At 57.4% G+C, this 15,361-nt stretch overlaps 1 protein-coding gene across 1 annotated transcript in view; it reads left to right on the top strand.

Annotated features, from left to right (window-relative positions):
- The window catches only part of CDH4 (cadherin 4), a 646,426-nt gene that overhangs the window by 601,286 nt on the left and 29,779 nt on the right, over nt 1–15,361 (top strand). The window contains exon 8 of the mRNA XM_032257128.1: nt 1,082–1,219. Coding sequence (XP_032113019.1) covers nt 1,082–1,219 — 138 coding nt within the window. The remainder of the gene's footprint in view (nt 1–1,081; nt 1,220–15,361) is intronic.

Here is a 15,361-nt window from a genome sequence, read left to right as displayed (position 1 = left end):
TGGGTGGGTGGATGGATGGATAGATGGATGGGTGGGTGAGTCCAGGCATAGATGGGTGGGTGGGTGGCTAGATGGATGGATGATGGATGGAAAGAGAAAAGGTTGGTGACCATCTGCTGGTTTTAATTCCTTATGGAGCTAGTTTGTGAACCTGAGCACATTTCACTGAATCACACTTCTAGGAACTTTTCCATTACCCTCTTGGAGAAGCAACACTCTGGATTGTTAGTCACTTGGAGGGCATTTCACAGGGCCCCTTTTTGCTTTGGTCCCCAGAATACCCCTCCACTAATGGTGCTGGTGAGAGGCGGGCTGTAGTCCCAGCAGGGAGCTGCCCACAAGCTTGTCCTCCGCTGTCACCTCAGAAATTCATGGCCTCTTGGTCAGAACAGAGGTGTGGAAAACCACCTCTGCCAACTCAGGGATTTCAGCACTGATGGACTCCCAGCAAGGGCTCTGTGGAGAAGGGCCATGAGACTCGTTCAATGTCTGATAAAATGCACTCATCCCACCAAGCTTCATTTGCCCTTTAAAGCTCACCCCTGCACCGGCACGGTCAACTGCTCTGTGACTGCATTTTCCAGCAGAAAGCATGCTTGCATCTCCACACCTGCAAACAGAGGGGAGAGGGTTTGTCTTTTCTTCCCATCTTAATTTCTGACCTGCAGTTCAGCTGCATGAGGTAAACAGGAAGCGAGGTCCCTCCTGACCCATGTCTGCGGGGTGTCCCTCTCTTTGCAAACTGTCCCTGCTTGGTTTTCCAGACCGAATGCAACCCCAGTGCCCTCTGGGCACCCTGTTCTCCTCCCTTCTATCTTGGCACCAAACATGATCTACCCCCATCAAAGGCAGGGCCACTGAGATGAAAACACAAGCAGACCTCTTCCTGCCGCAGCTTAACCCATGGCGAGGAGAGGAGAAAGTTACTCCGATAGGCAGAGTCAGCCGGGAGGCTTGGCGAGCATACGGCCCCGACGAGAGAGGTCGCCGTTCCTGTGAAAAGATTTCTTTTCATAAGTGCCCTGTCAATTACAATCCAAACTGATTGTCTGTTCTTTCTCAACCGGTATCTCCCTTCCAGAAAGTTCAGCAGTATACAGTCATCGTTCAGGCCACAGACATGGAAGGAAATCTCAACTACGGCCTCTCGAACACAGCCACAGCCATCATCACGGTGACGGACGTGAATGACAACCCGCCAGAATTCACCACCAGCACGGTGAGTCCCTCGAAGCCGCACGGCGACACGTGGTCCGTGCAGGGCAGGAACACACTGGCACGCGGTGCAGCCCCCCCTCTCCCTGCGGCTCTGTCTGACGGGCACTTGGCAGGTAGTGCGTAAGGAAGGCCCTGGCAGCAGGGGCAGCTGTGTGGAGCAGCTCCACTCCTGCTGCGCGCAGTGGGAGAGAGGCTGGGGCTCCGCCAGGGAGGGAGCCTGCGCGGAGGTCGGTTGCTGCCTGGGAGGCAACGCCGATGTCTGCAGGAGCTGACCGATACCATCCGGGCTGATGTCACTACCCCATTGGGAGGCCTGTGTGTGGTGTGTGGGTGGGGTCTGCTTGGGAGATGCCCAAATGGGGCCTTGGCAGGGCAGGTCCATCCCTGTGTGGAGTACTTGGCCGACCCTCTGGGACCGCTGTCAGCAGAAAGGGGGTCGTGACTGGGCCCCATACTGGCTGCTCAGGACCTGAACGGCCACTCAGCGAATGCTGTTGAAAGTCCACACGGGCCCCGAGTCCCCAATTTACAGGGGGCCAAACTCCTGGTGGGAACATGGTGGAGACGAGGCTGTGAGGTTCCCACTTCCCCTGGATTCCAGCAGGGAGGCTGCACTGCAGGGAGGGTCCCTCCCCTTGAAACCTGTAGAGGCCACCGCAGCCAGCAAACATTGGATGACCCCACTTTCCTGCTGCCCAATGGTCTGGGGAGGTCCTGGCCTTGGCTGTCACCCTGCTTACCACCCAGGACCCTTCATGGTGACTCCCTGGGTTCATGGGGCATGGCGCTGTGTCCCCAAACTGTCTTTTTGGGCCCCGCGTGGCAGTGCTGATGTCACAGGCATGTGACCCAACCCCCGGGGCCCCTCTAGAAAGGTTGAAGGTGCCCGGCTAGGACATGCAGAGGGGAGGGTCAGCGAAGACATGCAGAGCAGCCGCAGCCCCGAGATGCCGGGGTCTCAGGGTCCTCTCTGCTCCTACAACCACGTCACCCTCCTCTCCCCCCAGCCCAGGCCCCCACAGGGCTCTGTGTCAGTCATGATAGCAGTGAGAGCGGCAGTACCAGCCGCGTCTGCGGAGCTGCCCCTGGGTGCCAGCCTCTGATCCAGCCAACCCGACCAACCCAGTTATGGAGGATGATGCTGGGATCCGGGAGGCTAAGGGGGAGAGGAGAAGGGATGAGTCAGAAGGTAGGCCCTCCATCCCTGGCAGCCGTCCTCCCAGTGGGTGGGCCAGCTTGTTGAGATGGTGACTCGAGGCCAGCGCCCCTGGCCACAGCGCCTGCCTGCCCACATCTGGGCCTCCTGCAACCCAGGCCCTGGGCAGCTGCACTAGGCGGAGGCAGCTGTGAGCACACACCGCCATCTGGTGGGCAGATGGCAGATCGCCGCGGACAGCGCCAGCTCAGCCCCACTGCGGCTGGGATGGGGGGCTCCAGGCGCTCCCCCAGCCTCCTGGCAGTGAATCCCAGGCAGCAAGCGGCCGGGACAACCAGGAGCCTGAGGAGCATTTAACCGGGCAGAGCCCCAGGATGCAACAGCTCTCATGAAATTGGCCAGGAAGGCGTTCAGATGGTTTAGAAAACACCTTCTCTCTTTGCTTCAGTCTCTATCTGCTCTCTTCTGGCCAGTGGGCAATGAGCAGGAGAGGCTCAGGGCCAGGCTCCTGGGGAGTCTGGAAGAAGGGGAAGCAGCTGCGAACCCCGGGGCCCTGCAGAATAATAACGCCCAGGCCCAAGAGCTCAGCAGGGCTTTACCCCAACTCCAAGAAAGAGAAGGAAGTGATGGCAGGGAGCGGGAGGAGGAGGTGACTTCCCAGACTGTGTGAAGCAGGTGTCTCTGCCTCTCTTGGAGCCAGCATCCCTGGGGAACATACAAGCCAGCAGGATGTCCCTGACCTGCACATGCCTCTGACAAACGGCCAGTCGGGAGTCACACTGAGCCCCCCACAGAGTTCTGCATTTGGCTCAAGGTGACTTGAAGCACATTGCAGGGGAGAATTCCTGCCTGTGTGTCCCCGTGAACAAAAGGTGGGGATGGCCGGGCTCTGCCTCTGTCCCCGTGAACGAAAGGTGGGGATGGCCGGGTTCTGCCTCTGTGTCCCCGTGAACGAATGGTGGGGATGGCCGGGTTCTGCCTCTGTGTCCCCGTGAACGAAAGGTGGGGATGGCCGGGCTCTCCCTCTGTGTCTCCGTGAACGAAAGGTGGGGATGGCCGGGCTCTGCCTCTGTGTCCCCGTGAATGAAAGGTGGGGATGGCCGGGTTTTCCCTCTGTGTCCCCGTGATCGAAAGGTGGGGATGGCCGGGTTCTCTCTCTGTGTCCCCGTGAACGAAAGGTGGGGATGGCCGGGCTCTCCCTCTGTGTCCCCGTGACCGAAAGGTGGGGATGGCCGGGTTCTGCCTCTGTGTCCCCGTGAACGAAAGGTGGGGATGGCCCGGCTCTCCCTCTGTGTCCCCATGAACGAAAGGTGGGGATGGCCGGGTTCTCTGAGATGTTGCGGGGCAGAAGATAAACAAGGGGAATTGTGATTCTAAATCCCAGAAATCAAAGAATCCCATCATTCCATTGCAAGCCCTACCCCTCATCTCCAGGTCCCCTTCCAATACTCTGGGAGGCCAAGGCAGAGGCCCTACTAGACCTAATGGACCAGCCCCCAGCACTGACCGGCACTGACCAGCCCCCAGCACTGACCAGCACTAAGCAGCCCTTGGCACTCAGCCACCCTCGCCGCCACTGCTGACCAGCCACACCACCCTGGGTCTGCTCCTCCTGGGGCTGGGGCAGAGGGTTCCCATGGCATTTATTAGAGAGACGCATCTCTGTGCTTTTCCAGTGGCTGAGCACAGGCCACTGCAGCCTCAGGTGCCTCCCAGAGATGAGCCATTGTCCATCCTTTGTTCCAGGGGACCTCAGGCAGGCCCCAGGCCCCGGATCATGGGCAAGGCAACAGCATCTCTTGAGAATTATGCAGATATGTCTAGTTCTCAGCCAGCGTCCATGGCACTTCTCAGTCTAACAGAGGCCGGGAGATGATCTGCAGTCCGCTGCACTGGTCAGGCCAGTGGGTGACAGGCCAGTGGGTGGGTGATGGATGGATAGCCCTGGCAGAGAGGCTGTCCGTCCACCCTGGTGTGGCTTTTCTAGGTGACAGGGTCACATGGTCACAGGGAAGGGGTGTCCATTAATGCTCAGGATTAGGATGGCCCTTGGTGTGTCCTCCTGGAGACAGGTATGGGCTGGAGCCCCAGGACACTGTCCACGCCTCACCGTGGGATGGAGTAGGCAGAGGGGCCAGCAGGATGGTGAAGGCCAGCCACACTGCCGCACATGCCACCAGGCTATTTTTACCAAGCCTAATCAAGAACAATCAGCAGAAGCTACAGAGATCCAGGGGATTTACGTGATCCAATTCTGAGTCCTAAATGTTAATTAAAAGTTATTTTCCCGTCACTGGCTCTGAGCACGGCTGCACTGCCCACGTGAGGCTGAGTGGGGACCCTCGGCCCTCAGCACTCTCTCAGGTGAGCTAGGAGCTGGTGGCCACAGAGGACACAAGCTTCAGACCCTGCCCCAAGGCCCATTACACACCCACAGGTCCTCGAGTGAAGGTCTCAGGGACAGTCCCAGCCAGCACAGAGTGACCCTGGAGACCTGGTCTCGCAGGCCTTCCTCCAGCCCATCCTTCCTGCCCATGCACACACCCACAGGGAGGGCCCCGGGGGTCAGGAAGCCCAGCACTGACCCTCCTCTTGGTCCTTGCCAGCTGTGTAGCCAAGGGCAGATAGTCCAACCTCTCTGAGCAGCAGAATTTCATCCTGCCTAGAATTAATCTCATCTCCGGGTGTCGTCAGGAGCACTGCTGATCTGTTTGAAAGTTTAACACTTCAGTGATACCAGCTCGCTCTAAAAATGCCACAGTGGTGCCCCAGACCCCCGTCCCAGGGGCACAGAGCTGGGCAGTGAGCAGATGAGGCTGCAGCTTTGACAGACCTGGCGTCCTGACCCGCCCGTCTCAGCCTTTCACAGGTGAGGGGCTTGCAGCAATGTCACCAAAACCTTCTCAGCCCAGCTTCCCCAGCTGTTAAAAGAAGAGGGAGGTGGAAATGATCAAGGTATATCATTGTTGAGTTTAAAATGCATACATGATACGACACATTTTGCTTTTACTGTATGTTTTTTGTGAAGGATCGATTCCCCATCCCAAGGCAAGGGTGAATAAAACCAGGCTACGTATTTGTTAAATAAAGAAGGAAGGAAGTGGAGGTGGTCCCCCGCAGGGTCTGCAAGGGCAGGGTGAGCAGATGCCTAGCGCCCAGGATGCGCCTGACTGTCCAGTGCCTCATTACCACCGTTGATGTGTAAATACAGATTGTTCTCTCAACGGGTTAAAAATGGCTGTGCCAGGCAGGGCGCAGTGGCTCACACTTGTAATCCCAGCACTTTGGGAGGCCAAGGCGGGCGAATCACAAGGTCAGGAGTTCAAGACCAGCCTGGCCAACATGGTGAAACCCCATCTCTACTAAAAATACAAAAATTAGCTGGACATGGTGGTGGGTGCCTGTAACCCCGGCTACTCAGGATGCTGAGGCAGGAGAATCACTTGAACCCAAGAGGCAGAGATTGCAGTGAGGTAAGATAACGCCACTGCACTCCAGCCTGGGCGACACAGCGAAACTCCATCCAAAAACAGGGGGGTTTTGCCAGAGGCAGGGGTGTCAGCTGAATTCAGGAGCCCTGGGATCTGTGGCTCTGTGGCCCCCATGTTGTTGAGATCCTTCTGGAAGCTCCTGCCCCACGCTGCCCAAGGATGCACCTGCAGTACTTCCTCGGGAGTGACCCTCCTGGCCAGGTAGAAGGGCAGCCCCAGCTCTGCAGGTTAGGTGGCCTCCTGGCCAGCATCAGTGCCTTCCAGGGGACTGGCTGGGCTGGCCCGGTGGCTCTCACCCACAGATCCCCGGCCCCTCCAGCCTGGCAGCGTGCCCCCTCTGGCCAAGCCCTGTGAGTCCCTGACTTCTGCAGGAGAAGGGAGAAATTACGATTCAGCGTGAATTCCTGAGCATAAGAATTTGGCATCTTAAAATTAGAATGGACTCAGTGCCCTTAATTATGCCTGGGTGCGCAGTGCAAGCCTCGGCCATAAATAATTAATTGGAGCCAGCTTTTCTGAGCACAGAGGTGGCAGCCACAGGGACCCGGAGCTCTCCCTCAGCCCCCGACAACATCACTTCTCGCCTCCTTGCTCCTCCCACAAGAGATGGCTTCCCAGAGACAGCTGCGGAAAGGGCACTCCTGGGAGCCCAAGTCTGGGCCCACCCTGGAGCAGGGACCAATAGGACATGGGCCCAGAGACGTGGAGGAGTTGCGGACTGGGAAGGACAAGGCAGGGACACACAGACACCTGAAGTCCCTCGGCCTGGGGATCAAGACTTCCATCCTGCCGGCCACAGCACTCCCGCCAGAATCTCAGACCTCCCTGGACCACACCTGTCCAAGCTTTACGGGAGAGGCAGGGCCCGGGGGCCGGGGGTGGGCCCTGAGCCAGACTCTCCAGCTTCAAGCCTGGCTCCACAACTGACCAGCTGCTGACCTTGGGCAAGTTCCAGAGCCTTCTGTGCCTCAGTTTCCTAATCTGTTCCTCTGCCTGATGGGTGTGTGAGGACTGAACGTTCCCAGGTATCAGTCCCTTGGCAGTGTACCTGACTCAGAGAAGGACCCAATGAGTAAAACAGCAAGACTGTGGAACTTGTAGCTGCTGTATGATCAATAATGACAATCAGCAGCAATTGTGTTCTTCACCCTGGCACAGACAGGCCTTTGATGGGAGCTGCCGAAGCTGTCTCCGAGCCGGGGCAAGAAGATGGGTGAACCTCTTTGTCCTTTCTGGGAAGGGAGCAAACCAACCTGGTCTGTGGATCCAAAAGCCGGGGAAAGGGCTTTCGAGTTAATTTTTAGCTAAGCGGCTGGTCTTTACTCAGGCAGGCGTTGCAGTGAGCACTTTTTTGTGCACTATTTATGTGTTCTCATAGCAGTGCTCCAGGTGGGAGCAGAGGCTCAGGCAGGTGGGACCTGCCGGCTCCTCCCACCCCCAAGGCTCTTGTCTGTAAAGGGAGGAGGAGGAGGAAAGAACCACCTGCAACTTCTTTCTGGTCACAAGAGCCTCGGGTCCAACCATTCTGATTTCTGAACTCAGAGCCCAGCAGAAATTATCATTGTTTTACTGGATAGGAAACTAAATTACAAAAAGCAAATACATTGTAACGTCCAAAGGAGCTGCGGTTTGTAGGTTTACACTGTCAGTTTTCCAGTGCGAGCAATCACAGAATGGAGGAACTGCGGCCGGCTGGGTCCCTAGGTGGCTCCCAGCCCCATGGGGGGTACAGCAGACTGCACCCAGGCCGGCAGGAGCACTGGGGCCGGCGCTCACCTAAGCGGTGACAGAGATGGGTCCGCGGAGCTCCAGCTGGGCAAGAGCACCAGGCTTGGGCACTTCCCTCCGATTTGATGCCCTTGTCCACACGGGGCTCAAGCCGGGAGAAGCAGCACCCAACACCCGCTGGCTGGAGCGTCAAGGCCTCAGGACCAGCTGACGCTTCTGAGCAAGCAGCACCCCAATCAAAGCATCGATACTGTGCTGGCCACGGGGATGGGGTGACGAGGGCGGCGGCAGAGCCCTATTTCTGCTCATTCAGATCTGCTCCATGGGAAGAGGCAAATGAGGTCCTCAGCCCTCCAGGGGACAAAGCCGGGCCTCAGTGGCACTGCTGTCCATCAGAGGTGGAAGCAAAGTTTGTGGTCAGCCGTGGCTCATTTTTATGAGATACCGAGTCACCGCCACTAGTCTAGTTGCCAGGAAACAGGACGTGGGAGGGACAGACAAAAATTAAGTACAGCAGCGAGTCACCAAGATGCAGTCCTGTGTGTCACCCCTGAGGACCCGCCTGGAGCCGAGGGCGCCTTCTGGCTTCCAGCAGCTGATGGAAATTCAAACCGTGGCATGCTCAGTCCTTGGGATTTCAAAATCGCGAAAGCAGTTCCCTGATTTCAGGCATGGATGCTTCACAGTCAGCCGTTTTCAGAGCAGGTCAGGCAGCACAAATGGATGAGCAATGGAGAGACAGAAAAAGTCCAGCCCGGGGCCTCTGGAACCAGGACCCCGAGGGCCTCCATTCAAGGAGGAGCAGCCTCACTCTGCCCTTCACCAGCCACAGAGACCCTTGGGCTATGGGCAGTGCCCTAAATGCCAGCCATGCCCCGGGGCACGTGGCCACCGCCCAGCAGAACCGCTCCTGGAGTGCAAGGACTGACCCACGGACGGTGCAGGCCCCACTTTCCCGGGGATTGGCATGCAAATGAGTGGCCACTGACGGAGGGGCCAGCACACCTTTTCTCGAAGGTTGGGAGAATAACCATTTCCACTTCGGGTGCCAGGAGGTCTCCGTGGCAACTCCACACCTCCGCCATTGTAGGACAAAAACAGCCACAGACAAAACACAGGCGAGTGGCTGTTGCCACATCCCAATAAAACTTTATTTACAAAAACAAGCGTGGGACAGATTCAGACCACAGACTTGTCGTCGAGCCCTGACTTCACCCATGGCAAAGAGGCTACAGTGGTGTCGTTTTGGGAATATTTGAAGGAGGGAGATTCTAGCATCGCAGACATCACCCACCTGTCTCAGAGAGCTGATTAAAAATCTCACACACGGCAGAGGTGGCACAGGTCCGTAGTTCCAGCTATTTGGGAGGCCAAGGCAGGAAGATCACTTGAACCCAGGAGTTTGAGGCTGTAGCAAGCTATGATCATGCCACTACATGCCAGCCTGGGCAACAGAGCAAGACCCTGTCTCAAAAAAACAGTCACACAGAGTCTTAGCGTTGGATTAAAAAGTAAATGTCTTACAAAGCTTCCCATGCCACATGCCAGGCTTGTTCACTATGTTTGCATATTCATTCATTCATTCATTTCACCGCCTACTGGGCACTCCCTACACCAGGACAGTGACAGCAGAAACCAAAACAGTCACAGCCCCTGCCCCTCAGAGGTTAGTCTACATATTTAAAATCTGTAAGGCCAGGCGCGGTGGCTCACGCCTATAATCCCAGCACTTTGAGAGGCTGAGACGGGCGGATCACCTGAGGTCAGGAGTTCAAGACCAGCCTGGCCAACATGGCGAAATCCTGTCTGTAGAAAAATAGAAAAGTTAACCGGGCTTGGTGCTGGGTACCTGTAGTCCCAGTTGCTCGCAAGGCTGAGGCAGGAGAATCACTTGAACACGGGAGGTAAAGTTGCAGTGAGCTAGATTGTGCCATTTCACTCCAGCCTGGGCGACAGAAGAGAAGCCATCTCCAAAAGGAAAAATAGTGTGTAAATGTACATATTTTATCTCTGTGGATTTTGGTTTTTCCAAGTTTTCTACCATGAGCAATTGTTATGCATTCACAAGTGTATAATGTCCTGTTCCAAACAAAAACCATGAAGGTCACCTCGCAAGACAAGCAGGCTGTGGGGCCCAGAGGCTGCCCCAGGGGACCCAGCGCAGCCTCAGCCTCCCTTCCCACCACAGTGGCCTTGGGCAGGTTGCCTCCTAGAGCCTCAGTTTCATTACCTGCAAAATGGGAACAATTCTATAATCCCCTCTGCCCCTGCTCCCAAAATGCTGCCATTCTGCGTCCCTGGGGTTGTCACCAGCAGGGGCCCCCTCTCTGGGACAGGCCTGTCCCCTCCCCGCTCCTGCCTGCTGCCAGCTGTTTGCATTTCTGCTCTTGCACATATGGCTTTGAAGGCATCTGAGTGGCCGCTCCTGGGACTTCTCCCCAGCTGGTGTCCTGTGGTCTGGCCCCAACACGGTACAGCAGCCAGTCCTGAGTGCGGGCCGCAGGGCACGTACCCCCACCACGCCGAGCTGGCGGGAGCTGTCATGGGGGCCTCCACTGGGGATTGGACATTTGGGGCATGAGGATTAGCATGGGGGTGACTCACTGGAAGGGGCGCGAGGGTGCCAGGGACTGCAGCTCTCTCGGGGGCTCCCAGCCCTCTGGGTACCTGGAGGCCATGTTCATGAGGCATGGGCACCCCCAGGCAGCTGCTGAGAACTGAGAGGGCCTGGGATGGGGTGTGCCCTGTGCCCTCCCTGGGCCCTCTCTGGCAGCTTCTCCCTCTTCTTCTCTCCCCTGCCCCCCTTCTGTCTTGATGAAACGCCTGACTGGGCTGGAGCCCTCACACCTACCCGCCGGAGTCAGCTTCGTCTGCACCACGTCCTCATGTTCTCTCGGCTGCAGCCACAGAATCCGCCCTAGGCTTGGTCATCACGGCAGCAGGTGGGCACCGACCCTGTGCCAGGTGCTGCACTGAGTGCCCTGCCTGTGCCAGCCCACCTGAACGCACAGCCTCCTGAAGAATGGGGTCCCTCCTCCCTGTGTCACAGAGGGGATGGACTTCCTGTGGGGAATAAATCTTCCCTGATGCTCCCTCCCACATGGCCGCTTGCCATGTGGCAGATCCCGGACTTTCCCTGAGGACAAGACCGCCACTGTGGCTCCAGCACGGGTGCCTCGGAGGCCCCAGGGTCTCACTGGACATTGCGTGAACGGGGCCTGGCCACCAGCTGACATCATAAGGAAACAGCTGGCTGGGTTTTTCCTGAAACACCAGCTGTGCAGGGTTCCTGCCCAAATCCTCCTCTGTGTGAATGGAGCCTTCCCCTGGGAACCTAACAGTTTCTGCCTCGGTGCTGGGATTGTGGTGGACGGCCCTCGTCAGAAGGCAGAATCCTCCTGCCCCTCAAGATGGGTGCACAGTTGAATTCTAGATTACAGTCCCTGCAAGAAATTCCACGCCGATGCACTTAAAATTCTTCCTTTCCCAGATACCTGCCTTTTCATCCCAAGGGGCCTGAGAGGCTTTCCTTGTGTTGGAAAATCTGAAAAAATTAAATTTAAAAGTCATTATGGCTGGGGTAAGGTTAATAAGAAAATCCTAAACCAGATTTATCAGCTAAGGCCTTCTTTGTGAACCTTTATTAAACTTGCGTAAGTTAGAATAGACTCTTCATATAAACTTCACTCAGAAGTCTGCACGGGAACGGACACACAGCCCGGCACATCCCTCCTCAGAAGGAAGGGTGCAAGTGAGGAGGGGTCAGACAGGTCCTTGCTAAAACGGCAGACGACACCAGGACCCATTTGGTCATGTAAGCAGAGGCAGACGCTCCGGAGGATGTGAGGAGCCAGGAAACCCAGGGGGCCAGGAGCACCAGGCATGGCTGCTCCCCCGGGAGGGCGCCCTCCTGCCCCCACCGCCAGGCACAGAGCCTCGCCCTCACCGCCTTCGAGAGTGCTGGCCCCACCTTCTGCCTCTGCAGCTCGCCAGGATCAGGCCCTCTCCACCTCTCCTCTGAACCACAGACATGAAGGTGCCTCTGGCTGGCAGGTCCTAGCCCACCTACCAGGCTGTGGCTGTAGAGAAGGCCGGGAAAGTGGATTTCTGGAAAACAAGGAAGCAAATTCAGAAGGTGCAGGGGAGCCAGGAAGCCTCACCAATGACCACGACACTGACCCTGGAAACTTGAACAAAAAGAGAGCGGCTCATCTCACAAGAGCTGAGGAGTCTTAGAAAAGCTCCCTTCAGGTGTGGCTGGACCTAGGCTCCACCAGCTCACTATGACGCTCCCCTGGGCCATGCTTCCTGCAGCTGGCTTTGTTCCCAGGCTTCGAATGGTGGCTCCCACCCAACCCAACACCTTCAGATTCACGTGGTTACCATGCCCAGGCCAGACGCAGGGGCCACCGGAACTGAGCCCTAATTGGCTGACCCAGGTCATGAGCCTATTTCAAACCAGTCATTGAGGCAGGGGCCTCAGGGGCAGAGAACAAGGGTCTGAACCGTTTTCAGGGAAGGACCCAATAGTATTTTCATCTGTGGTCAGGCTGCCTCTATTGACCTGACTCAATATCACTGTTGGGTCAGGAAAGCAGCCACAGGTGAGATGTAAACTAAGGGGGTGTGGCTGGGTGTCAATAAAACTTTATTTATAAAAATAGGCTTCGGGCCAATACCACACTAGACCACGGTTCCCAGAGCGCTTCATCCCACCAAGCCCTTAAGGAAACTTGGGGGTGACACGGCCGCAGGACCAGAATTGGGTGAGCCTGGTCAAACCTCCCTCAGAATGCTAAAGGCCCGAAGCTACCGAGGGCTGCCACACAGCTCCCAGGGGAGGCCAGCAGATTTTCACTGGAGAAGCAACCCCAAGATTCAGGCAGGCTGCTTTGGGGGCATGGCAGTGTCCCCAGCAGAAGGAGTAGCCCTGGGCCAGGTGTCAGAGGCCAGTGGTGTGAGGGGGCCAGAGCAGTGGCTGTGGGTTCAGGGCATCTCTGGAGAGGGCTCGGGGTCCCAGGACCTGGCACATTTTGCAAACTTAGATCCCAGGGTCGGGGAGCTCACTGGCCTTGAGTCCTCCACCAGCCACTGCCAGGCTCACCTGCCAGCCTCACTGCACTGATGGGGCCGGACACCCTCCTCCCCGCCCCAGGCCTGCAAAGCTCCCCCTCCCGAGGCCCTCCCACTACCACCTCTGCCTGGAGATGGCCCCAGCAGGGAATGCGTAACAGGGCTCAGCTACCGCCTCCCCTGAAGACGCCAGGAGGGATGGTCACCTCCACCTCACAGCTCTGTCCCACTCCCAGGTCCCCTGGGCACCAGGTCAGCCCCTAGGCCCACTGCAGCACAGCCCTGGCTGAGGAGGGCTGCCCCTCCTGCCCAGTCCCTGGCCCTCCTGAAACTTGTTCACAGGCCTCGGCGAAGCTCCCTTGAGTGTCCCCTGCAGCGGTCCTCTGCCTGGGGCCTGGCTGCACAGCACCCCTCATGGCCGCAGCCTCAGCGAGGGCTGTCCTCTCTCACACCCAAGAACCGCAGGGCTGAGGCCAGGCAGGCAGCCCACTGCACCCCACTCCCAGGCACGTTCACCCCCAGAACGCACACCTTGGATCCCCAGCCACAGCCTGCATAGCCCCTCCCATCCCCCCGACGGGCACTGTCCCCCCATGCCATGATGCTGTGTGAGGCAGTGTGCCCCTGTCCGCTGGGGGACCGTCTGACCCCTGGGCAGCTCAAAACGTGTGAGGAAGGGAAGACGGAGTGAGTCCCGAAGCTCCCTCCTCTAGGGCAGGGTCAGCCTCTCCAGGCCTCCCCAGGTTCCCAGCGGCAGCTTCTGGGCTCCAGCCACCTGGCTCAGGGGCAGAGACAGCAAGGGGATTCCACCCCACGCTGGACATCGGGAGCAGTGGAGGCAGCAACTGTCCACCCCAGAGTTTAACAAAGACAGCTCCTCCGGATCCTGAGGTGACCTCTTCTACGGCTGAGTGTGGCCATGTGAGGAGGGGTCCCAGCTCCACAGACATGGCTGAGATCCCACTTTGGATAAATCCACAGTTTTTCTTCCTAACAAGGTGATTGTTTGGGGGTGATCACCTGCAGGTGACAGGCGGGGCCGCTCGTACCAGACCTGGAGCTGGACCAGGATGCGGGGTTTTCGGCCGAGCTTAGAGTCCCAGGCCGAGGAGGCTGATTAAAGGACTTTCTCTGAGATGTTGGAATACAGAGAAAGGACGCAGCACTTGTCTGGGAATAAATTGGAATCTTTTTCCATCCTTGACAGGAGAGCCCCAGTGGTGTGGGTCTGAATTCTGCTGCTGTGACACAGCTCCTGCCTGGGAAAGGGGAGCAGCATAGTTCATTTCTGTGCATTTATATGAAGGCTATCGCTCACTCCTTCATTCACTGACGAGAGGCCAGGCCTTGGGCCAGCAGGGACAGCCACCATCTGTATGGCCCTGGACCCTGTACGCCCGACGTCATTGTCCACGGGTCTGACAGGGCCTCCACGCTCAAGACAGATGCGTGCTGAAGGGGCGCTGGTGGGTCGGGTGAATCTGCGCTGTCTCACGGCCTCTGCTCACACTGGCTCTGAGACTCTGGGCACAGACCTGGCACCTCAGGGCCTCTGCATGCTGCTCTGTGTGTGCAAGGCCCACCTGTGGCAGATGCGGTCTGCTGGCTGCCTGACGCCCCTTTCCCACCTCTTCTCTGTTTCCCACCTCACAAGGCTCCATTCTTCGGGCTTGTGGTGGCCAGGGGACTTCGCCCTAGCCGACAGAGCATTGGCACAAGTCAGCTGGGGAGGGGCACTCTGGGAAGACTCTTTCTTACTGAAGGGAAAGCTGTACGTCTCAGGCAGCCAGAGGGCCAGGCCAAGCTGCAGGGTCCTGACCACGGGAGGCTGGGGAAGGATAGAGCCCCACCCCGACAGGCCCAGCCACCAGCAGCCCTGGAAGGTCAGGTTCCCGGGTTCAGGCCACCACAGTGCCAGTTTCTGTTTGCTGCACCCGAGGGCTCCTCCTTACTCCCGGCTGAGGGCAGGTATGAAGGTGGCCCGGGTGAGGTCCCCAACACCCTTACAGCCTTGTTTTAACCTGATCACCTCTTGAAATCACCATCTCCAAATACAGTCACACTGTGAGGTCTTGGGGGTCTAGGGCTTCAAACATAGAAATCTCAGGACATGCCATTCAGCCCCTAGCAGTGCCCCACGGCAGGACACAGGGCTTCCCAGCTGTGACGCCCCAGCGCCCGTCCTGGGAGGAAGGGTTTGTGATCACAGGACTGTCACATCACGTGGCACTTCTCAGCCATCTCAGCTGCACACAGCAACGCAAAGGAATCCCAGATCCACAGTGCTAAGCACAAGAAGCCAGACACAAGTGCTGGAAGGTTCCATCCACATAAAGGACAAACCCAGGTGAACTCATCTGTGACACCAGAAGTCAATGTGAGCTTATGAGGTTCCTACAGCAAATGACCACAGACTTGGGGCTTGAAACAACAGGAATTTATTCCTTCAGTCTGAAATCACCGGGAATTTACTCCTTCAGTCTGAAATCACCGGGAATTTACTCCATCAGTCTGAAATCACCGGGAATTTACTCCTTCAGTCTGAAATCACGGGAATTAATTCCGTCAGTCAGAAATCAAGGGAATTTATTCCGCCAGTCCGAAACCACCGGGAATTAATTCCGCCAGTCCGAAATCACCGGGAATTAATTCCGCCAGTCCGAAATCACCGGGAATTTATTCCGCCAGTCCGAAA

The sequence above is a fragment of the Sapajus apella genome, unplaced genomic scaffold, assembly GCF_009761245.1.
Source record: "Sapajus apella isolate SASKATOON/1434 unplaced genomic scaffold, GSC_monkey_1.0 scaffold96, whole genome shotgun sequence".
Taxonomy (NCBI): Eukaryota; Metazoa; Chordata; class Mammalia; order Primates; family Cebidae; genus Sapajus; species Sapajus apella.
The sequence above is the reverse complement of the archived record's forward strand: the minus strand, read 5'-3'. Positions and strand labels throughout refer to the sequence as shown.